The sequence below is a fragment of the Malurus melanocephalus genome, unplaced genomic scaffold, assembly GCF_030028575.1.
Source record: "Malurus melanocephalus ecotype Western Australia unplaced genomic scaffold, MMel_1.1 scaffold_235, whole genome shotgun sequence".
In the NCBI taxonomy this organism is placed as follows: Eukaryota; Metazoa; Chordata; class Aves; order Passeriformes; family Maluridae; genus Malurus; species Malurus melanocephalus.
The window spans coordinates 897770-922272 of NW_026623467.1; the positions used below are offsets into that span (position 1 = coordinate 897770).

Below are 24503 nucleotides of genomic sequence, written 5' to 3' on the forward strand. Positions count from 1 at the left end.
CATCTGGACAAGGCAATTTTTGGAAAAGAGGAAGAATTTGCAGGCAAAAGGAGACTGAAGAGCTCTAGCTGTAATTATCAATTTCTCCTGTGGTTTGTTGCTGGATCAGTGGAGAGTCTGGTGGAAATTTCTGCATACGTAGACCTGTAAATGCTATATTAGTCTTGGAAAACTCTTCTTCCCTGCCCACCATGCCCTAGAAACAGGTGGGAACTTTCCTAATTTCACTCTGCACTATTGCATTTGCTCCTTTCTAATAATTTCAGGAGGCACCTGGATTTTTCTTGTAAAAATCCAGAGTAAATGAAAATTAAGCCCATCATTATTGGATGAAAAGCTGTAATATCAATTCCAACAAATTAATTTGAAAATATTTTGAAGCAGTAGAATTGGTTAGATAGTTTAGTCACTGAAAAGGGGCTTGGCCAAGACATTGTAGAAATGCGTTTGTGGATTTATTGTCTTTTTTTTCTGTGCTACTCCTGATTCACTCTATGATCTAAGCATTCCTATTAGTGTCTGAGCTTCTTCCGTGGGTAAAACTGCATGTAACCATATTACTGGGTATTGTGCCAATGCTTATTAATGTTCATTAGATCATTTTAGCTCTTTGTAACATAGAATCATGAAGTTATTACACAGAAAAAACATGACCCAGTACTAGTGATGTGCAAACATGATTTAATATATTCTTCAATGTTTGTAAAGCATAGATGAAATCAAATCAACCTTCAGCACTGGGTAAAGTAGACTTAAAGGAGATCTGCTAGTTCCGACAGGCTCTTCTCAAATCATTAATGTGCACACTGAAGATTTAAAATTCTGGATTTGAATTACAACTTTAATAATTGACTTTGGGGCCTAACTGGAGAGATATGGGATACATAGGGCCAACTTCATAATTCTTCTGAGGGTGTGTRCCCTACAAAGACCTAACTGAAAGTAATGATTGGTGCGTTAAAGAAAAGAGTTTCTGTATGGGGAGTTTTAGGATTTCTTTTTTTTAGGAAGCAGTTCAGGTGACCAGAACTACCCCTGGTAGTGCTCTGGGGGTTCTTCTGTGAGGATCCCATTCTACAGCTGTGTACAGGTATAGCTTTGAAGCATCTGCTGTAATTGGTTTGTTTGTGTCAGCTACATCTAGGGTGTAACACTATGAATAAAAGCACAGAAGCATTTTTATTCTTGGTATTTCTGCAATTCTTTTTGGCAACTTTTATGGCCTATTATTTTATTTTTTTTTCAATGCTTTGTTTGGCAGAATGTCAATATTCTTGTATGTACTCTTTCATCTATAAGGTGTAACTTTTGGCCTGTACCTCACAGGGAAATTAGGTTCCAGTAGGGTGGTTTAAGTTTACTGTTCATATCCTATTAGTCTCAGATCCACACTAGGAGGACACAAAAGGATTATGCTGTGAMTGGGATGTCTCCTTTGGTTTGCCAGTTTATAAACATTTCCTGGGTAATTATGATACTCATATAAACTTCCCAGAATTACAGTTGACAGCGTACCATTGAGTCATTTGAGGTATCCTCTTATATGAGTGAGTCAGAACTGAAGTCTATTTGTTTTTTTTCTGGTATACTCTTTGAAGGATTGGTGTGTGACGTCTAAGATCCCATATCTGACTTTACAGTTCCTCCTCCATGCTCGTTTCCCAGATAACTTTTGTCATTGTGGGATTGCATGATTTACTTGGGAAGAGGAATATTCTGTTTCCAAATGCTAATTTCTCCTTGCATCTCCAGCTAAGCTTCGTGGCCTCTTTCATTCCGTCCCAGTGGATGTTGAGGTGACACTCCAGCCCCCTGCTCTCCAGCAGACAGGTAGCCAGCATGGTTCACTGAGACTCAGTCTCCCCATCAGGACCGGACTTGGGCCATGCTGGCAATCCACAAAGCTCACACACATTCATTGTGGTCTGGTTGTGGAGGGTTGGGTGCTGCCTCACTCCTCTACAGGATGGGGTTGCTGTTTGGAGCAGAGGGAAATAGGTGTGGCAGAATAAATGATGGCCAGCTAAAGACACACAGAAGGGAGGTGTCCGAGCATTCTCTCCACAAGAGATTGCTGTGTATTGGTTTAATTGATGCACTTTGCATCTCATGGTGTGGGCTGGGACACAAGGGGAAGCTCTAACTGGTTTTAAAGGTGTGCTTTATTAGAAGAAGTTGTTTGGGGCTAGAGAAATCACAGACAGCTCTAAATTTCTCCCCTCTAAGCATTGTATGCATATTAGGAAGTTATGGAGGCTGGGCAAACCAGGTATGGCTGTTTCATTTGGGGGTTACCTGTCTAGCAGAGCAGTGACCTCAGGCCTGGAGCTCATGAAACTAAAACTGTCTAAAATGCAAGATGATCATTTAAGGTCTGTTGCTGTATTAGGCCTGAAAAGCTTATTGTCATCAAGCTGCTTGCTTCTAACAAATAATAAAATAAGAAACTATTCTGGATTTTTTTTTCTTAAGATTACTAAGAAAATCTAGGGTGTCAAGGAAACCAAAGTTAACTGTTGTTTGTTTGGCAGAGACCATCTGGCTTCCTCAGGTGAGAGAGGACAGCAGGTGCCTCTTCATTTTCTACCTCTCCAGGGAGAAACAAGGCACTCTGTTTCTGCTGCTATTTCTGCTTCTGTTTTTGTCTTTAGAGTTCTCCACCTTGGTTTTGGTCCTGACTTGGTGGGAATGTGGTTCTGATACTTTGGTTAAAGGGTGCTAGATAAGAAGTACCACCCAAGGTGAAATATGCCAGGTGTTTCAGCTATTGTAGGTGGCGACCGAATTGTGAAAGCGCCCATACCTGCTTGCCACCTGCAGGATATTGAGGCTGGAAGAAGCCATGTGGCTTCCTGGAATGCAGGAACACAGCTGCAAGGAGAGCCCACTCATCCACACCAAGGAGCCAAACACTGACTATCCCACTTGGCAGCTGATGCTTTTTTCTGCAACCAAGTCTCCTCTGCACTGAGGTGAGAAATAATAAGGGAGGTACGGAGGAGCACTACATCGCCAAGGATGGAGGTCTGCTACCTTCACCCTCAAGGAAGTCAAGGAAAGTAGTGAATCCAGTCTTTGATTCAATGGACCAAGTCGAATGGGGCCTGGGGGGGCCTACTCTGCCAGATGGACACACCTGTGGATCCTTCATCCTGATGATTGTGTTCTTGGCCAGTTTCCTGGGCTCCTGCACTGCTCAGGAAATACTGCAGGGCTCAGATATTAAGGTTGGAGTTGGTCAGGTAAATCCTTTAAGCTGGACACAGAAGCCTAGATGAGGAATGTTTAGTTGAGTCAGAGAGGCTGACTCAGGGCTGTAACTTCTTTTGTTATGGGAAAAAGTGCTGGCAACAGATAGACTGGGGTTAGAAGCACAGGTACAAAGAGGGGATTAAAACATTTTTCTGGATGCTCAAGGCTAAGAACCACAAGAGGAAAACAGTGGATTAATCAGAGCATGAGCAGTGGAGAAGTGCTTAGTAGTTGACCTGGTACAGATTCACTTTGCACCAAATGGAAAAACTGGCTATACTTGGAATGAGGAAGTTATTTGGACTAAAGTTACTGGCTGAGAAAAATAGTACAGAGAATCTGTCAAAATCCTGTTTGTGTTAGGAACAGTTCTTGTTTCAAAAAATGTTTGATTTCCTTCATGGAAAAGGAGCCAGCTGACAATAAAAGAACAGAAGTTAATTCAGATGAATATAGTCACGAAACATTTCCAGAGGAGAGCTGGGTGTCATAGGAGCAGGAGTGAGGGAAAACAGCAGAATCAGATGTCTGAATGAGATATTTAATGTATGTGTCTGGTTACTCATATACTGATACTTAGGTATCCAAGTACTTGTTTAAACATGCTTATCAAAGAGCTGCTTCTGCAGTCAATATTTTTTTTTTTTTTAAAGAATGTGTAGTTTTGTGGTGTGTCCACATTGTGTAGAATGTGGTATGTCCACAACAGATCTGAATACATGTGTTTGCACCATGTTTTTAGCCTGCCTGGGCAGGTTTTGGGTGCTGTTACACTGCCTTAAGAATGCCCAGCAGAAATCAAAAGGGAAAGGAAATTTTTATTGATAAAATGTGAACAGTGAGATGCCCCAGCAACAAACCCAACTCACAGCACATTAATGAGCACAAGTTTTGAAACAGTCAAATAGAAAACATCACTTTTTATAAGACGGCCCTTAGGAAACACAGCCCAGGAAAAGGGAATTAAATGAGGGAAAGATATTCAAGCAATCTATCAGGAAGACACTTTGAAGGGAGCAGTAAGCTAAACTCTAGTCAGTAAACTGCAGAGCAGAAGTAGGCGACTGAATGGGACAAATATAAGGAAGGGAAATATGTCATCACCTTTCCAGACAAACAACCTATATCAGAGGGGTAATCACCCTTCTGAGGGCAGTGTGGTTGGAGTTGAGGCAACAGTGAACCACTCTGGAGTGTGATTCTGCAGTCTAGCATTACTTCTGCACTCAGACATGGGCTGAAGACTCTGAAACACATGACACGAGTCCTGAATCAATTTGGGTTTTCAGAGGAGATACACAAGATTTTGGGATAGATATTGTAGTGGGATCAAATCAAGGGATTTCTTCAGGGGAGTTACTGTCAAAACCTATTTATAATTATTCTGCTTAGAAACTTCAAAGGAACTTTTAAAGTCACAGTTCTATGTGAATCAAAGATAAAGCGGATTCTGAGTAAAAGCTCAACTAAAGGCAGTAAAAGTCATGTTCTTAAGATAATTATTATGGAGAAGATAGACTAAAAGCTGAAGGTGATGAAGAATGGAAAAAGGGAAACATTTAAATCCATCTGTCTCAGTCTTTCCTTTCTTGCATCTGGAAATTCTGTGGTGCTAGATGGGAAACTCGAAATACGTGGCCAAAATCATAGATGAGATCTCTGTGTGAAGCCTGTGACCCTGCTTGGCTGAGTCTGTGGGCATCTTTATACAGACAGTCTCCTGTTAAACTTGGGTACATTCAACTCAGTGTAGCACCTGCCTCCAAGAGCTCTGTAAAATCAGTTTCTCTCTTGTGCTTGGCCCAGGCTAAATGCCATGCTACCTGAGAGAAGGCTTAAAATACAGAATATGGCATCAGTGTCCTCTGACATCTCTGTTGGAAAAAAAGCTCTAGACCTCTTTTAACATCACAATTCACTTGGTACCTCTCCATCAGAGCACTGCCATCTTTTCGGAGAGTGTTGCCTGCCTCTGCTTTTCCAAGTATGGGGTTTGCCCTGTTAAAGTAGTTGTCATCTGGAGTGAGTTTGCCTTTTCCTTGAGGAAAGGGAGTTCCAGTGCATTGCCATAACTTGGTAGCCAGATTGTCATTCTAATTCACACCTAATTCTGTGCCTCAAAAGGTGCTTGTTTAAAGCACTGTGTGAGATGTGGGACAACAGCTGAACAGTTTAATAACTCTGGTGTGTGCAGGGATCTTGATACATGCTTAAGATGGAAAAACTAAAAAAGGAGAAATGATAAATTTGGTCTTGAATTTTTCATTGGGAGTCAGTGAGGAAGGTTATAAAATCTCGCCAAGCCAGAGTGGGAAGAGCTTGCTTTATCCAGGTAAGGAAAGGAATACTCTCAATTGTATGCTGCTATTCATATGATCAATAGCATACATAAGCTATGACAAGGTGWCCTTCTTAGTGGATGAGAGAAATGCTGTGGATGGGTGGAAAAGCTGTCAGGATGGCTGGGCTCAGAGAGTGGTGATGAATGGAGTTAAATCCAGCTGGTGCCCAGTCACAAGTGGTGTTCCCCAGGGCTCAGCGCTGGGGCCAGTTGTGTTYCATATCTTTGTCAATGATCTGGATGAGGGGATTGAGAGCATCCTCAGCCAGTTTGCAGATGACACCAAGCTGGGTGGGARAGTTGGTCTGCTGGAGGGTAGRAATGCTCTACAAAGGGATCTGGACAGGTTGGATTGCTGGGCTGAGACCAGCTGTATAGATTCAATAAGGTAAAGTGCCAGGCCCTGTATTTGGGTCACAACAACCCCAGGCATCACTACAGGCTGGGGCAGAGTGGCTGGAAAACKGCCTGGTGTAAAAGGACCTGTGGGTGCCGGTCAATAGTGGCTAAATGTGAGCCAGCAGCGTGCCCAGGTGGCCRAGAAAGCCAATGGCATCCTATTCTGTGTCAGCAAGAGCGTGGCCACCAGGACTGAGGCAGTGATTGTCCCTCTGTACTTGGCACTGGTGAGGCCACRCCTTAAGTCCTGTGCTGAGTTCTGGACCATTCACTACAAGAGACACTGAGAGGCTGGAGAGACTCCAGAGAWGGGYAATGGAGCTGGGGAAGGGTCTGGAGCACMAGTCTGATGAGGAGCAGCTAAGGGAGCTGGGGGTGTTTAGCCTGGAGAAAAGGARGTTCAGGGGAGACCTTATATTYCTCTATGACTACCTGGCTGTAGCCAGGTGGGGAACGGTCCTGGCACAGGACAGGAGGAAATGGCCTCAAGTTGTGCTAGGGAGGTTTAGATTGGATGCAAAATTTTGTCATGGAAAAGGTTGTCAAGCCCTGGAACAGATTGCCCAGGGWGGTGGTTGAGTCACCATCCCTGAAGGTRTTTAAAAGGTCTGTGCATGTKGCACTCAGGGCCATGGTTTAGTGATGGACTCAGCAGTGCTGGGTTAATGGTTGGACTTGRTGATCATAGARGTCTATTCCAACCTAAACAATTSTATGATTTTGTAGTTKTAATTAGTCAGTTGTAATTGTTTGGAAACTTTTCRTGTTGTGGGGAGCACTTCTACAAGTTTGTGTTATCAATACACAAAGAAAAATTTGCTGAAATGAATTTGTGAAGAATTTTTTAAAATAGGAAGCTTGCAGGAAAACTGTCATTTTCTTGCCAGAACACAAATTGAAGGGCAAAAAACAAAAGGGTTATATCATTAATTTTTCCTAGTTTATCTAGATTGTCAGATTTTGTATTCTTTTTAGCTTTTACAATGGAGTAAATAGAATAAACAACTGTTGTTGTGTTGTCCTTTTGGTTGAAGTTCAATATTAATAATGCTGTATGGCAAAATATCAATGAGTAATTTAAAAAAATGTTTTTCTTTCTTCCAGTGTAGGAGCTCCATATTTAAAGTCAAATTTACCTTATCCTACATCTGCTTTCCCCATGTTTTCAAATTCATGATAAAAAGTAGACGAGGCCCATCAGCTTTCTGAGGTGTATTCTGGCTGTCCCAATGTAACATGTCTCAATTGCATAAATACATTTTGTAATCTTTTGCTCTGTTGCTTGCACAATGTGGATTAAGTTAATTATTTATAGCTTGTCAGGGCAGCTGTTAAGTGTCCTGTGCAATGCAGGAGAAGCTGTATTGAATAGAAAACATCCTACTGTGCCTTGCCAGTCTGCGTAGGGCCATAAAACTTTTTAAGTGATAGATGAAATAATTTAGTGATCTATTATATTTGTCCCATCAAATAATTTTTCTTTGCTCGCTTTTTTTTTTCTTTAAATTTAATTTATTTTCCTGTAGAAGTGTCTCTGGTCTTCCCTGGCCACTTCTCTTTCTGGCCCCTGGTTGTTTCAGGTTTTGATGCCTATATTTCCTACAGGGAAATAATATTTCTCTCTCATGGCCCTTCTAGGAAGAGCAGACGCTCCCAGAGCAGACAGTTGAGCTCACGTCAAGTTGGAAAGAGCAGCCACTGGACTGAGGTAGGGACAGGAGACCCTGAGGATCCACGGAGTGTTGGTCCTTGCTCACCATCATCATTTATACAAACAGTGAGATGTCTGGGCTTTTTGCAGGTCCTCTCTTCCTCTTATGCTTCCTTTTCAGAAGGTTCGCTGCATTTAAGGTGATCTGCACCAAGTGTTATCCTGGAGCAGTGACAGTGATCCATATCCCAGTGCTGGTGTCCTGCTGCAGGGTGTGGGGTGACCAGAGCAGGGCAGGCACGAGAAATACCCTGCAGGTGCCCCTTTGGCCATCTCTGCCTGCCCTCAGTGGGAGCAGGGCCCAGGCACTGTCTGCCAGGCCCTTGACCTCCCCCACAGTCCTGCTGCTGACCTCTCCAGCTGACCAGCGCTGTGATCCTCTCCCTCTCCTCACCCAATAAGGGCCTGCTTTTTGTTAAGTARCTGCTGAGTCAGGCTTTTCACAAATAAGCAGACCCTGACCATGAAAGTTCTAAAATTGTTTTTCCCTTTYATCTATCCTGAACATTGTGTCACCTTTCTGCATCCAAACTTCCCCTGACGTCAATGTAGGTAAGGGATCAGGGACGATTATGTTTTTCTCTTTCAAGAAACCCTGACATGAAACTGGTCAGGTTAACAAACCTGAGAAACTCAAAGTGTGGGAAAATATAAAATCAAAGAACCAATAGTGTCCCAAAACTGGTGGGTACTTTATTTTATCTATGGGTATTCCTTTATTAGTTGTTTTATTATAAAAAAGAAATTCTTCTGCTAGATAKTTTTTCCTGAGGTACAAGAACGAGATGTGAATAGCTGTAAATGGAACCATTCCTTTTATATCTTAGGAGTCTGAAGCACTACTCTAGTTGAGAGTCTGCACTCATTAGAACTGTTTGACCAAATAAGATGTAACAGACATGGTGGAATTGTGATAAGAGAATATGCTTTTAACTCTCTAAGCTCTCCTGCTTTTGGAAATTCACTGGATTATGCGTTGTGTAATAAGCTACTTGATAGTAGTTTCTTCTTCCAGAAAACAAAACAAAAACACTCTTCCAGGAAAATTGGTGGTGCTTTTGTAGTTCTTCAAGCTTATGTTGTTTTCGTGTCTCTCAGGTCAGCRTGGAAAAACAGTCTAATATGTTTACTTCTGCTTAATTGATCTTACTTTGGCTTTACATCAATTTTTTGTGGGGCATCAGTCCTGGGAACTGTAAACAAAGTGAAGATACGTRCATGTTATGTTTCAGTCACGAGGGTACTGGTTCTGGGTTTAGATTCTAGTCTCAGTGAAAACAGTGGGTGGTTTCTCACTAGGTGGAGTTATTCAGAAAACATTTGATGTTTATTTAACTTCTCTCCCACTGAGTRTAGTGAGAAAGGAGCTCAGCACTGAGTACTCCTGAACATTTCACCCTTGGTGTCATCACTATTTGTCCTGCTGTCTGGTCAGGTTGTCCAGCTTTTGGACTGCAGTAATTTCCTTTCTAAGATGAAACTAGCTTTTTTAACCACATAAAGTTGATTAGTGTAAAAAGGCTGGTTTTCAAGGAATATTCCTTTTAGAAGGWTGTCTTTGCACACTTTAAAGGATATAAAAGCTTGATATAAAATAAGAATGTCTTTTTTTTTTTGGTCCAAATATTGATTCTATTCATAGAAAAGTTGAGATTACTCAATACATGACTCCAGGAAATGGATCAAAGTAGGGGTTTGAAGGCTAGCTTAGTTAAGGTCTTCATTCTGTAAAGGAAGAGGCAAATCTAAGGAATGGAACCTGTCTTTGAAAAATAAAATACAGCTTCTGGAACAGTGTCTAGAGAAAATCTGGCTACCATCACATTTTGCTCTTTCTAAAGCAATAATCATTACATCTCTAACTGTCTGCCTCTCCTCGATCTTATGGCTCTTCTGCTAGTTTGTGGTTTTTTCCCCCTATTCTGCAGTCTAAAGTGGAAATGGTAGAGCAGAAAATAACAGACTGGGGCCTTGTTCCTCAGCTTTGCTCACCATCACCATAAACGTGGCTGACAGCAATAACCTCCTGAACTAAGGAGATTATATGGGAGCAAGTAAAATCCAGGAACACATGAAAATATTAGCTGACCAGTGCAATAGATCAAATCACTAAAATTAAGATCTGGTTTTCTGCCATGCACAGCTGTGATACGGGATKATGTGATGATGGGAAAAAAGAGGCTATTTCAGATGACACTGAAGTTCCTCAGGAACTGGATATTTGGTATCAGTTTGCTTGGTGTTGATGATGCTGGAATCCTGTCAGGTTTTCAGCTCAGTGCTGGTTATTGTTTTCATATTTGTGCTTAATATTCTGTAAGGCATAGATTATGCAGGAGATTGAATGTTACAGGCTCCACACTAGTCCCATCTAAAAGCTATTATCTGCTGCAGTAATTATCACTGTAAAAATAGTAAGAAAAGAACTAGGTCTTTCCTCTGGGCTATCTTAGCCTGTTCTTTTTTTTTTTTTTTTTYTTCTGAAGCTTTTGTTGTAGATCACAAGCTTTATGACACAGAAATTCAAATATCTCCCTTGTATCTGAAGTATTCTATTGTGGTGATAAACCCAATGATATTATAGGACCACTGCTGCAGCGTCTCTGGAACAGAAATGTTCTTATGCATGTAATCCAATTAGGATTGGAGCCATTATGGTTTTCAAGGGGAGATGGATTTGAATTCCACTCCTCTGTGTTTTTGTTTTTTATGGAATAGTTTATACTTCGTCCAAGGTAATAGAACCTTTTTTTTTTGTTTTGAGTTGTCTTTAATAAAGCGAGTAATGCTGGCTCCTTTAACCACTCGAGCTGCTCTTCTAGAAATGATTTATCTCCTGGAGGGATCACTGAAAAACCATTGCAAAGAAATCGTGGTTTACTTAGCAGAAGCCAGACAGGTGTGATTGGAAATTTCTGTATTGCTATCAAAAGAGATAACAGAGCAGGAAACAACTAGCAGTTTTCTTCTGCAGTCCCAACCCTGTTAACCATTAGGACACAGTTTATCTTGTCTTGGGAAAAGTAACTTTGAGAATTTCTGTATACAGACATCTTTATCTTACCCTTTCACCCTTTTCTCAGGTATTTCTCTAATCTGTTTGGTTAAAGCCCATCTTGTCATCTTAATTTAACAAGGTTGTTAATCATGTTTACATCAAGTTATACATCCATCAGCATTCTCCAGAAAGTACAGGTATATCTGTACTCTAGTTGTCTTCATTAGTCATGCTGGGTATTTTATTGCATCAGCCTRTAATTAATTTCTCAGTAAATATCAAAATTTCACAGTGCCTGCTTGAATGCTGCAAAGTAACCTCCTGCCAGCCAGTGAAAACTATCAGTTCTACCTTTTGTTCTCAGATATATAATAATGTTGGATATGAAATGACAGTGGAGGAAACCATTTTTATTAGACAAGGAAGCCAATTCAGAAGGTGGACGAAAATTTTGTGATATTTGTCAGGTGTTACAAACGGCAATCATGGTAAAGGATCAGAAATATGTGAGATCTGCAACTGCATCATGCAAATATTTGAAGAAGCACAATGGAAATAATAATCTCTCTTTTAACTGTTTTCTACTTGAACAGTTGAAAAGTGTACTTAACTTATTCTTCGTGAATTAGAAAGCTTCAGGAATGATGGTATAAGACTTCTGATCAGTGCCCTTAAATGTTCATACTTGGGCATAAAGTCTATCACTGAAAACAACAAGTWTGACCATGAGGTAGTCCTGTTTGAAAATAATCCAGGGTAATTAAAAATATGTCTTCTAAGTAGTCAGGGATTCAAAGACACATTTAAGATCTACATCATTACAGGCTTTCTACATACAAGGCTTGCTTCCCTGTCCATTCTTAATAAACTAAATTTGACACTATTAAGGCACTTTTACTTCCAGTTGAGACTGTAAGATACCAGGAACATGACTTAAGAAAATCTGTCTTGTGGACATTAGGTAGGATTGGAGGGGAAGCAMAGGACTTGAAGTAATTTAAATTTCAACTTGTGCCTTATGTGGTTAAGATATTATCCAGTTTGTAGTCTGCTCAATTTTCATTTTTTAAGCAGTTCATGTTTCTTTCATGCATTGCTTCTCTTGGAAGGGCATTCCTCAATGTTACYGCTATATAATGCTTATGGCTTTTCTAATTTTCACCTTAAATGATGCATGCTGGGTTTATAGCAACTGCTCTTGAGCCAGAACTGTCTTTTTCTTTCCTGCCTGATGTTTATTGTCTGTTACTGTTGCTTGGTGGAAAATAATTTAGAACAAATTTGTTTTGAAGAGAAGTCAAGAGAGTCTGGGGGATACAAGCTGACCATGATGGCTGCAGTTTGAGACAACTGGCCTGTTTCAGTGATGATGCTGGCATCTGCTCTCCTGCACTCTGGTAATAACAAAACTCTTCTGAAAGTCTCTGTGGGTCTGGCTTGCCACACTTGTCTAGTTTAGATAAGYCATCTTAATGGCAGAAGCTAGTTGGGAGCTAGCAGGAAATCAGTACGAGGTACTAAGATGTGCAGGTCTCTGTTCAGGCAGGTTCTGTGGAGAGAGKCAGTCTTTTCCTTAGACAGATTTATGTAGTTGGAAGATGCTTACAAGCTTTTGGCATGCAAATCCCTCCTAGACAGAGCAGTCAGATGTTGGGCAGATTCAGGAAACCTTTTTGTTCTTCTGTTAGCAGAAGCAGCTGTGGAGGATTTCYTGTMTTTTGAACAAACTGYCCATCAAAATACTGCATTCTGAAAYGAGAAAAGAATTACCAGYGAGATACACAGGGCAGCCAGAGGATTTGTGCAGTTGCCCAAGCAGGTTTAGGACAGTATATGAAATAGAAATGTACTTCATATAGCTGGTATCAGAATTTTGACAAGTAGCCACATGCTAGACTACATCCAGTGTATAGACAAGAGGAAAATAGATATTACCATCTCCCAAACAAAATTAGTTCATTCTTTCACAGGGGCAGAACAAAACAAGCAAGGCAGACCTCTGAGTAGAACTCTCTCCTATGAAGAAAAGCAGTGGAAAATTAGCCACGGGAACCAGTTTTCACTTAGTTAATCTCACCCAGAAGCTCCTACTTGCCTGTGCAGGGATCTTGGTATATATGGTATTATTAGATGCCAGAGGCAGTGCTCTAGCAGCTGTTCAGAAGGATGAAGAGCCCTGTGGGTTTGTTGCAGCTGCTTCCATGCCCTCTCCTCCTTGGAACACTCACTGGAGACAATRCTTCCACCTGTGGCAGGGGCAACAGTAAACTCTGCCTCCTTCTGGGACAGAGAGATAAAGCTGAAATACAGAAAATGCTCCTAAAATGGCAACAGATGAAGAGAAAGAAAGRTCAAGAAGAAGGTATGGTTTTACTGAGTTGGGATATCAGGACAGGTATATGAAGTCTGTCTCACATTACCTGGAAGCAGGTAAGAAACAACTGATAGGTGTCAAGTTTTGGTGTTCCTGAAGACATGGAACACAACTCTGCTTGAAAAGAAGTCAAATTTCAGGTCAAATATCTGAAACATCTTTTGGTCAAGTATCTGAAACATCCTTTTGAGCTAGGTAATGGAAGAAAAATGGAATGAATTGAAACAAGTCTTTCTTTGCTAATTGTTTTGAAGAATTGTGACAATGAGGACTCCTCAGCTGAAAGTTGAATTAGCTAACTTTGTTCTTTTCTTGCTCTCATATGAAGACAGGTGGTAAGACAAAGAAAATAACTATAATTAAACTCCACCCATCTTCAAAAGTGGGTGAAGAGATGATAATTCATGCAATAAATCCATACAATTAGACAATATTTGGACAATTAGATGCTGAACACTGAATGATTWGTGATTCATGAATAATGAGCTAGTATCCACTCACAAACCTCAATGAGGAAATCAAATTTATGTTTGCTTTGTGATGATGATCTTTCCCAAACCTCTATCTGTAACCAGAAAGGAATTTAGACACCTCATAAGAAAGCGCTTGAGCATGATTTTTTTTTTTTAATTTTTGAGAAATGCCTTTGAAAAAATGTGCAGTACTCTACTTTCATAATCATGTAGCAATTTTATGTGGAGATTTTTTTTGGGTTTTGGTGTTTAGTTGGATTTTCTTTGGTGGTGTTTGGAGGTGGGGTTTGTTATTGCAGATTATTAGGTTTACTGTCTGTGCWAGGATCTCCAAGAGGTTTTGTTTCTTTGAGCTCTTTTTGGAGACTTTGACTACATAGTAAAGTATGAATGCCCCTATCCAGTAAGATAAAAGGTCCACTTCTTTCAGGAGCCTTCAGCAGTGGTTGATTTGGCTTATGCTAAAGGGAGAACAGACATCCTCAGAGGACAYACTCTGTCTTTACGCTTCATCTGTAATCATTACTGTATAATTTGTTTTTTTTTTTTAAACACACACAGAGAACACTCAGAACAAAAACCGCGACAACCAACAGTTGATGCCCTAAAAAGGGATTTTTAAGAAGTAAGGGATGGCATGTAAAGCTCCAGTTAACCTTGTATGGTCTCATAGCTGACCCTGGTAACAAGCTGGAGATCACTTGAGATGCCTGAAGAGTGTCCAGTGTGTGCTCCCTCAAAGGACTCACCTGCCAGCAGAAGAGGGATCACCAGAACTCAAACAAACAGGTTATTCCCACTTCAGGGGAAAGATGCTGTCCACAATGATTTAGCAACAGTGRCCCCTACCAGYGGGGTGGTGGGCAYACAGAGTTTGCAGACACWGGAGGTATYGCATTAAAGYWCTGACTTGGSATGCTGTTTTCTTTTGTATTTGCTTTACAAACTGGTCCTYATAAATCCCTTCACAGAATTCTCTTCAGAGCCACCTGTACTTCCTTCTCTCCTGTTTCCTGGAAGCAAAATGTAAGTACAGAGCAACAAATCTTACTACTGTTTGTTTTAAATCTTCTCCTTTATTTCCTCTGGCATTGTTTTCTTGTTGCACTTTTGTGCACATACCTAATGCTGGTAGTAAAMTCCTTGGGCAGGAGTGGTGTTTCTATAAATTTCACTGCATTTATTGAGCTGCACAACAGATTATTATTATCATGATTACAACAGCCAGGTTTGCAGGATTAACCAGTCAGAATGAGGAAAGTCAGCTGCTTTTTAAAATAYATATATTCTTGACTAATATCAGCTGCTTTCTGAGCTCTTTAGTAACTGAATGAGACTACAAGGAATTTTTAATTTTTAAAACATTCCCATCTCAGAGTTATGAAAGGGCAAAGGGATGATTTCTAAAATGGGAAACCTTCTAGATTTTATCCGACTGGTAAATCAGAATACTTTGTCTCATAACTAATTCTTGATTGAAGAAAGTTTTCCATTTTAAGCTCACTTAAGGGAGTTCTGTGTTGAGGGTTTTATGGGTTGGGGTTTTTTTAGCTTTGACTTTCATTTCTGTGATTTCTGGTAATCATCTGTTCTGTTTGAGGAGGGATTTCAAARAATGGACAAGACATTTTAATAGCACAAGCTCTCACATTCCAGAGTTATTTAAAACACTAGGAAAATTCCTGTTCTCTGTCTTTGTTCTCTGCCTTTGAAATGGGTATAGTAATAGACYACTCCATCAGGGTGGTGAGAGAATGAGTGAATTTGGTATTGTGTGATCAATCACTCTGTTGAGATGAAATCTGAAGTTTTAAATTACCATGTAATCTACATATAGAGATCATTATTATGGTTATATTTATGTTTATTTTTATTTTATGTTTCCAGTAGGTTGATGAATCAAAAATAAACCATGTAATGGAATATCAYAAGGTGCTGTTTACTGATTTAGCAGAAAGGGATAGTTTACCTATAATATTATCACCAAGGCTAGGCAAAAATTTGAATATGGACTTCCTTAAAAAAGAGATGACATGACTGCAAGTGTTTTTTAAACCTAAGAAATGCATCATGCATCATGGAAAACACAGATTAGCAAACTAAACAAGTTTGATTTTGGTGTTAATGCTGTAATGGCTGGTTGCTTTAAGATTGCTGTAATAACATGTTACTTGTGGTTATGAGTAATAATTGTTATTTAAAATATTACAAAACTATTAATGAGTACTAACCCTGTGTACACTCATTTTGAGATTGAAGCTGCTACGTGAGGGTAGTGCTTGTGTAAATTTTGCATGTAAATATAAAGCAACAGGGCTGAAGATTAYTTGGAAAAGAAGTGTTTTTCTCATACTCTGATATTGCAAAGTGGGAGGTGCCAGACAATAGGTGTCAGCACTGGTTCAGCTATGCACAACTTCACTGCAAATGTAGATTAAGGCAGTTGCTGTTAAGCACAAGTTGGCTGTGAACTGTACTTTCAGCAAATTGAAATGCCTGTAAAGAAGTGCTGAAACAGTGTTTGACACTTGTTATAAAGTAGCTTTTCTAGGGTGTATAGTCTGGGAAACAGAACAAAAGAGACCCAAGATAAAAGTTGGTGAAAATATGTATGTATTGTGCTTACTGTGAAATGTTTCCATAAGGATAGACCGTTTCTGAAAATTGTAACTTAATTAGGTTTTGTTGTTTCATGAATTATTCAGAGAAGTTGCTGAGAGGAAGGCTTTGATATAGTGCTTTCCCAGGGATTTTAAAGAAATAATAAAAAAACCTAATCAAAACTAATTGAAACTGAGGAAGGAAAGCAAAATCACAAGAATCAGAATGGAGCAGATAGGATAAGGTACAGTGCTAGGAAACTTCCATGGGACTTTGGAACTGTGCTGTTTTGTGGTGGAATTTTAAACTGTAACTAGGTGTTTAGATATCTTGTTCATTAAACCAATGGATGTCATATGTAGGAGCCTGTGGATGATTCTGCAACACCTTTGGAAGAAAAACCAGGAAGACTTAATGTAAAATGTGTGACTGTGTAATGGAGAAGCCGGAAGAAAACACTAMCAAAGAAATGGAAGAAAAAAAATTCTTGGTTTTCCTCTATGTTTTACCAGCAGCATTCACCTAGGAACCAGCATGTGAGGATTAAGCCAAGAAAGGTAAGACTAAATGCTTTAAGAACCCAATATAAATGTTATGGTCTTAGCCCAGCATCTCGAAAGAGGTGCTGGATCAGTGCCAGTTCTCTAGAATTGCTTTTATGTGGACAAAGACATACCTGCTTAAATTACGTCCTCCCAGGTACTAGGTAGTGTAGCTTTAAAACTGTTGGGTGAAATAGCCTTGCAGTCAGTCCACAGCAGATGTACACATATCAAGGTGCTTTTGAAATAAGCAGATGCTGTCATTAGAGACCTCTGTGTGGTGAATGCCAGGTGGATGGCTGTGCAGAGAGTGAGGGAAACAGCTTTTTCTTGTCAATATTTGGTGAGGGATAGTTGGGAGAATGCCCCCTCCCACCCTGAAGTTTGCATTGCATTGCAAAATCCAATGCATTCCTTGCTAGCAGCCGTGTCAGTGGCACACTGCGAGTGCCCCAAGGCTGGCAGGATAATCTAAAGGGAATGCAGCTGAATTGTGATCCACTGCTATATAAAAGGGGGCGGGTCACTCTGCTYGTTCCGGCTCCCTTTCTGTCATTAGGGCTGTAGAAGCACCAACCAAAGGCAGCTGGCACGCCTCTTCATTGCCTCTTATATAATATGGGGTTGCACAGGGCACTGATGTAGAAATAAAGTCAAACATTCTTGAGGCAGACTCGTATTRCTTGTGGTGTGGCTGGTGCTCGCTTCGCTGTGGGGAATAGGGCTGCTCCCACCACGGTGGTCTGTGCTCCTGTTTGAGTGAAGTTTGGAAGGTGTGCAGGATGGCTCCAAACGAGGCAGGGGATGAACTTGTTTTCTTTGTGAATGGTAAAAAGGTAAGGAAGATTCCAGCTTTCTGTCCAGCCTGCTCCTGGATTGTGGCTGGATTACTTTTCTAGTCATCTTTTTCCTCCTCTGAAGTTTCCTGATACAAGCACATATTCCATGGCTTTTAAATATTAAATTGTGMAGACTACATATTGCTTTGCTAAGTGGCTTTTTCTCTTCTTTGACCTAACCTAGTGAATTTTTCAAGGAGTAACACAATTATATAATGTTCCTTTTACATTTTAGATTTGTTAGCAATAATTTACTGCAGTTCTGAGGCAGCTACTTTTTAATAAGTGTGCACTGCTTAATACAGTCTTTTCTACTGGATATAATTTCAGTAATTACAACAGATCTGGAAAATTTAACTCAAATGTAAGCATCTGTATATAATTTATATGTTCAATAAGTAATTCTAACATCAGGTTTTTGAAAGGGATTTAGTGAGGTGTTTATTCCGTTTCCATTTGAGAAGCTAGCAAACTCTTCAGAATCAAAGCCCATTAACTGGCATGGATTCCTAGATCAGCTGCTGATGATAACCTAAGAAGGGTTGTGTTTCACAGAAAACTGGGGTGCTCGTTGCACTTGATGGACACAGTAGAACAGTCTGTCCCAGAGCCCCCTTTCCTCAATTTGGACTTTTTCTGGCCTAGCAATGCAGCCTTGCCTCCTCAAAAGCTTGTACCAAGTCAAAGCTGACTCTTTCTTTGACCAATGATTACCAATTAATTCTGTTTCTGAGCTCAGGTCAGAGCTGCCTTCCCCATCTTCCCCTTGCCTAGATACTTGGGCAAGGGAACTTGTGCCAAAGCAGCTTCCTGCTGGGAAACCTGGGGAGGGGAGAGGGTGGCATATCCACTGGTGTGSACCCAAGAGTTKGCAAACCTTCCCTGTGCACTGCTTAYGGGTAAATCCTATGGTGCASTGAGGTTGGGCTAGGAAAWTAATTTTTTAATTAATTAATTTTTTAATCCCTTGAGGGACACAATACTCTCATTTGGTTAAAAAACTCTGTACCCTGCCTTACAGACTGGCACAGGATTACTATCCCTTTTGCATTTGTTGGTCTTTCATGCTAGTTTAACCAAGTGTAAATGTGGATGAGAATGTTGTTACAATGAGGGGTTTTAGTTAAGAATTTGGATCCCAAACTAGATAGGAATTAGAACTTTCTGAGGTGCCAGTGGATTTGATATTATGTTTTGTTTTATTGAAGTATCAGTAGTTTACTGAAGAATGAAGTTTGTCTAGTATACATTAAAAGAGCCATTGAATGGAACACGGATGTAGAGCYCAGGCTTGGTTCTGAGGTTTTATAGACAACTGAAGCTTTGCTCACACAGATTAGTAGTGTTTCATGTGTCAGTGTTAATCAACATATCAGCTGTTCATTGTTTCTAGAGGGAGATGAAAACTTGATGCTCCAAGTTAATTGTGACTAGCTAATTGAGTCTGGTAATCGAGATTATGGCACAGCATRCTTTGTGAATTTAATCCGATGAATTTTCTGCTGTGGTGGGCACAGGTGGCACATCATTAACTTGCTGTCTTCTTGCTCTGGGAAGTTTTAGGGAGATCCCTCCTTTGTGGCCYTCAGTTTACAGAGGGTGAACTTGCAGCTCTTTGGATCTTGCCATATGAGGTTGCCACAAATGTGTTGGGCAATCCAGGCCCTGATACAGGCCAAGTGTCCTGCCTTGTTTGGGTTTTTTTTTTTTCTGGTATGCCCTAATGAAAGAAAATTGTAGTTCTAGTGTCAGATCAGCTAAGGTTCAAAACCAAYATGCCATTCATGTAGGTATGAAGATTTTATAAACAAATTTCTGCATGCATTTACAAGTGGTGCTTCAGCATTGGTTGGTGCTCAGGTATTACTCTGTGTAAACTGTTAGAAATGTTCTTTTTTCCTAGAGAAAACTCTTGGGTAACATATGAAAATGTCTATTAGTCAAAGCCCAGAGCTGGCCCTGTGGGACTSTCTTTTATGCACATGAGGTGAGGCAGAGAAGGGGCAAAAGAGCAGCCTAGGCCCTGAGGGCCATCAGCAGAAAGCAACCTGTTCATTTTAGATCTTGTGTCTGTCCTTGCTGTGTCCTGCAGACAATGAACCTGCTGTGAATGACACTGGCCTTGCTGCATTTCAGCAATTTTTATGGAACTGCTGTTCCTGTTTACCAAAGCCATCRCTCAGAGCTGACTGTGTGCATGTGTAAAGGGGTTTAGCACAGCGTGATCTTGGCAGCTTGGCTAAAAAGAACCCACCCAGGGACAGTTAATATTACCAATGGCACTAATTCCTTTTAATGTCAAAGCTCTCTCAGCATCCTCTCTTACTGGCTTATGGAACCAGCAGTGCTAGCAAAAGAGCAGGTTTAAATTTCACTTGCTCTACCCAGAGCTTCCAGTGGTTTTTTTTTCTCTATTCCCTTTTTGGGTGTGCTGCCTAAGTGGGCAGCAACTTCGAGTTACATCCCYACCAAATGCAGGTTTAAGAGAGAGAATTGGACTCATGGGACAATCTTATCTGTGGCCATGTATGTGGAGTTTGTTGGGACATTGCTGCGCATGAGAGGGTATGTGATGGAAGGRTGGTGGGAAGTGCCTGGGCAACTCTGCTGGAAGAGCAGGTAGCAGGAGAGAAAGGAGCAGAAGGCATTGATCTGCTCCCTGGTGACCAGTGACAGGACCTGAGGAAACAGCATCCATCAGGAGAGGTTTAAGTTGGATATAAGGAAAAGCTTTTCACCCAGAGGGTGGTTGGGCATTGGAACAGGCTCCCCAGGGCAGTGATCACAGCACCAAACCTGGACGAGTTCAAGAAGGGTTTGGACAACACTCTCAGGSAYRTGGTGTGACCCTTGGGGTGTTCTGTGCAGGCCCAGGAGTTGAGCTTGGGTGATTTCAGCAGGTCCCTTCCAACTCTGTATATTCTATGATTCTAAGTTAGGATATGGCTCTATCCATCTGAGGCCCTGATTAAATATTCCAGTTGATTCACTGCAAAGAACGTGGTAGCATGGCCAGTGGGAAAGGTTACTGCTCTGTGAATTCATGACAGMTTGACATTGCTAATGGGCTGCTGATACTCAGTCACAGTACAAATCCATGTGATAAGAGGTGGTTTGTAAGATAGGGACTTGGACTGCAGCAAATTTTTCTCCCTTGCATTAGCCCAGTCTGCACTGTTGTCAAGAAAAGCTTCCTTGGATCAGCTGAGCATGTTTCGCGTTCAGGACTGTTCCTTTTAAGCACCTGTTTACTTCACTGGGCATAAAACTTGGCACAGTGCTAACTCAAAGGTATTAATAGTCTGCCTAGACTAGAATGCAGATCAGCATGCTCAATTTAAAGCTAATAGGGGCAATTTTCTTCCCCTCAGCTRATAAGTCTGTCTCATGCATATGTAGCATGTAATTTTAGTTCAAATATGTTGAATCAATATTTCTATTCTGAATACTAAGGGAGGATCTATGCTGGAAGCCACATTAGACCTCTTACCTCTTCCAAAGTTTGTGGATGTTTGATTGCAGTTGGGACCAGCTAAAATAGAGGATTTTTTGAGCTTTGTGAGCCTCTGTGTTCTCCAGAAACAGTTTTCAGTRTGCTGGTTTAAAGCAGAACAAAATGTTCTCATGACCAATAGCAAATTTACATTGTGTGGTTATATTCAGTTTGTTCATCTGTTTTCTAATCCTTTTCCTGGTAATTGAGAAATTGAAATCTCTCACTGACTTCAGGAATAACGCATTCATAGATTTTAAGGTCATAGGGGACCTTTGCATGTGACTGGTCTGACTTGCTATGTGGCAGTCTGGTTAAAACCTCTCACTTTCTTTTCTTGAAACTTATTGAGTACCAGGAACTAGTGATTGAATGAGAGCTTGTCCTTCAGGAAAGCATCTGCTTCTCCTTTATAGACCCCAATTGATGGAAAGCTTAGCATGTTGTTTGGTAAACTAGGAAAACTTCTGTTTTCTCTTTCTTTCTGTTCCTCTATTTACTTTGTTCAACTACTTAAACTGAAAAATCTCTAACTTTCTGGAAATAATAGTTTAGATATGATGCACTGTGTTGTAAAGGCAAAGTTACCTGAATTAGTGAGAGGCAGGTAGAGAAACCAGAAAACAAAATATTTATAGAGATTGAAGTTTTGTACATAAAATTATGGGGAAGTGAGATCAACATCTCACTGGACTAGTCCATGGGCTCTAAAGATGTGAAGTACTGTTTCAGAACCTGTTCTGTGTGGTACTTAATGGCACAAAGAACTGCAGGGCCAGGCTAGGCTCCCTGCTGAGGTGGATYTGGGTATTTAGGATTCCCAGAATCAGTAGGTAAATAGATATCTAGTACAAACACAACAGTACAGAGTAAATTTGTTGAGAGTCATTTGACTGCCTGTGCCATCCTAACATTTTCAACAATGTTTCTTTCTTCATTTGATTAATAATTAAGCTACCAAATACAGTAAAATACAGTCAAAATGTGCCTGTCAATCTGAACGACCTGCAACATGATATTTGATTAAAAAAAAACAAAATAAAACAAACTACCAAATACTAAAACCCAGTAATTTCCAAAAGGGAAATCTGTGGTATCTAAGTTGTCTGATCCTAAAACCACTGAAGGCAGTGGCTAGAATTCAGTTTCTTTCTCTACAAGGACACTGGGGGAGGTGAGCAATAACTGTGACATTGAGCTGTGAATCATATTGTACTGGGCATCAGGCAAGACATGTTATACCCACCCACAGGGTTTTAAAATATTTTAAGAACAAATCACAGCAGGTGATTGCAACAAAGCACTGGAGGAATGATATGTTKGAGGACAAAACAGCATCAACGACAATGAGCAAAAGGCAAGAACAGCAAAAAATCTTTACTTTGTGCTCAGCAAGAGAGACTCATCAACAAGCATCCTCCCACCAGGAATTTGACATGAAAAGAAATGATTCCTTGATCTCTGATGTGTGAGATTCGTGTTAGTCMAAAATGTTCTCCAGACTCTCACCCAATATCTCCCTCTGATCTTTAGTCTCTGCCGGAATTGCACATACACAGCTACAGTGGAGGGGTTTGAAGTGACTGAAGTAGCAATCCAGGGCTCTTGGCTTGAACAGAGTAAGGGTGTGGGTTGTTTGGGACATGGTGGGTGGGAGACACTTTCTGATAAAGTTGAGCAAAGCTTTGACTTTGGGACTTCACACATTCTGACTTTACTAAAAATGCATGGAGATGAGTGGTGAAATGAAAAGTGAAGGCTTAGGCCTATCTTTYATTTCCTACTTCCTGAAAAGAAGCCAGTGGGACAAATTTGGAATTGCTTGGTTCGAGTACATAACAGAGTGCCTCTTGGACTCTTTCAAGAAAACCTCTTGAGATGTTTTCTTTGGTGGAAGCATAGAATAGTTTTTAACTTTTCTGAAGTTTTTTTTCTCTGTGCCTGGCTATCCTGGAAGCTGCTTTGGAAGAGTTTGCGATGGCCATTGGCACAGACATGAGGAAGAAACTCAGCATGACAGTGGAAATTACTGGGGAAGGCTCTTTGCCTGTGGAATGGCTCTGAAAGGCCATTTGTCCACCACAGTCACAGGGATGTTTGGAATTTCTTACTCATGTCTATCTGTTTGCCAGACTGCTACAGAGGGGTGTATGGGCTTGCTCAGAACCAGATGGTCATGGAAGAGCCACTTTGTATGCTTTGATTTGTTTCTATACATCCAGGAGGTGAGAGAACAGTAGCAATCTGCTCTTGATAGCAGCAGTGAGCACTGCATCATCTAAATATGACATTCACAAACTAGAATGGACTCTTTTTCCCTMTAGATCATCCCCTCTGCAGGAATGAGATGTGCAAAAGTGAGCAGCTGTGTTTTGTGGCAGCAATTTTATCTATCACTTCTAAAAAGGTGAACTCCAACAGGAAGTATGGACCTTGTCTCTTTAGAATAACCCTGTCACGTGTCAAAGGCATAAAATTGAAGCAGTACTGAGGTTGTAAAGGTTTCTTATCAGTAAAAAAAAATTAAAATATTTGCATAATTGACTCCTGTTTCAATTTGCCCTTCAAACTGGGAGTGATTAATTTAAATAAACTGTAACTATTGTACTTRGGACTTGCATAAAACAAGAGCCAAGAATGTGATTACATTCTGGCACACAGTGAGTTTGGAAAGGTTTCTTGMCACTTTATTAATAACAGAAAAACAGGAAGATAGGCCCTCTGGCCATTTGGAGGCGAGGGCAGAACTTTCGTTTCTGACCATTGAGCAGGGGTTGAAGTAAAACGTTTAATGGTTATTTTGTGTTGAATGGATAACTACTAACAGTGTTGTTTACTAATAGGATGGAGCTTCCTGAAACTGTGCAGCAAAAATTTCTCCTTGCTTGGAATTTCATATTCTGGCATTTAGGATGGCTACTAATAAAATATAGATCGATTTAATGTTACAAAGAATGAAAGAATAACTTCAAAGAGGATGGATTCTTGCTGTCTGTCCTGCAGCACCTGTTTCCACAGTTTCCACTGCTGTTTTTTTTTCTCTCTGCAAAATCTATTACTGCTGCTCTTTCTGTCATTCTGCTTATCTGCTCATTTTCTCTCTCTCTTCTGATAATAAGTAGAAAGGGCAGAGTCCAGTTATTTAGGGTCAGTAAAGGTGASACACCATTTGGACATGTCAAGAACCCAAGATTTGAGTACATAACACAGTTCTTTCTCTGCTCACTACTAGTGCTGCTTGCCATTTTTGGTGAAGGGTTGTTTTAGATTTGCCTTAGTGTGCCACAGCTGAAAAACTCTGATGTATGTAATACATGTATTTTCCTTTGACACAATAAATTCAAGGAAACATTGTGACTGGATACATGACTAACATTGCTGAAATAATCAGTGATTTTGCTCCCGCTTTGGAAAAGAAGTTGCAGAAAGATGAAACTTGCCCCCTGCAACTAGCTTATCTGTGTTGTAAAGCATTTTGTG

The 24503-nt window shown here is 40.5% G+C and overlaps 1 protein-coding gene and 1 long non-coding RNA gene across 3 annotated transcripts in view; one reads left to right on the top strand and one right to left on the bottom strand.

Annotated features, from left to right (window-relative positions):
• Positions 1 to 10449: 10449 nt before the first annotated feature.
• LOC130578664 (uncharacterized) lies at positions 10450 to 14122 on the bottom strand. The gene is made up of 2 exons (XR_008965912.1): positions 12637 to 14122; positions 10450 to 12450 (listed from the first exon to the last, which is right to left on the bottom strand). It is a non-coding gene; the product is annotated as an uncharacterized LOC130578664 (long non-coding RNA).
• A 2445-nt stretch (positions 14123 to 16567) lies between these two features.
• The window catches only part of XDH (xanthine dehydrogenase), a 48411-nt gene continuing 40475 nt past the window's right edge, over positions 16568 to 24503 (top strand). The window contains exon 1 of one of the 2 annotated variants that reach the window (XM_057374899.1): positions 16568 to 16706. In XM_057374899.1, coding sequence (XP_057230882.1) covers positions 16650 to 16706 — 57 coding nt within the window. In that variant the 5' untranslated portion in view covers positions 16568 to 16649. Of the gene's footprint in view, positions 16707 to 17253; positions 17528 to 24503 lie in introns of those variants that run through there. The other variant, XM_057374900.1, reaches the window with a different exon arrangement.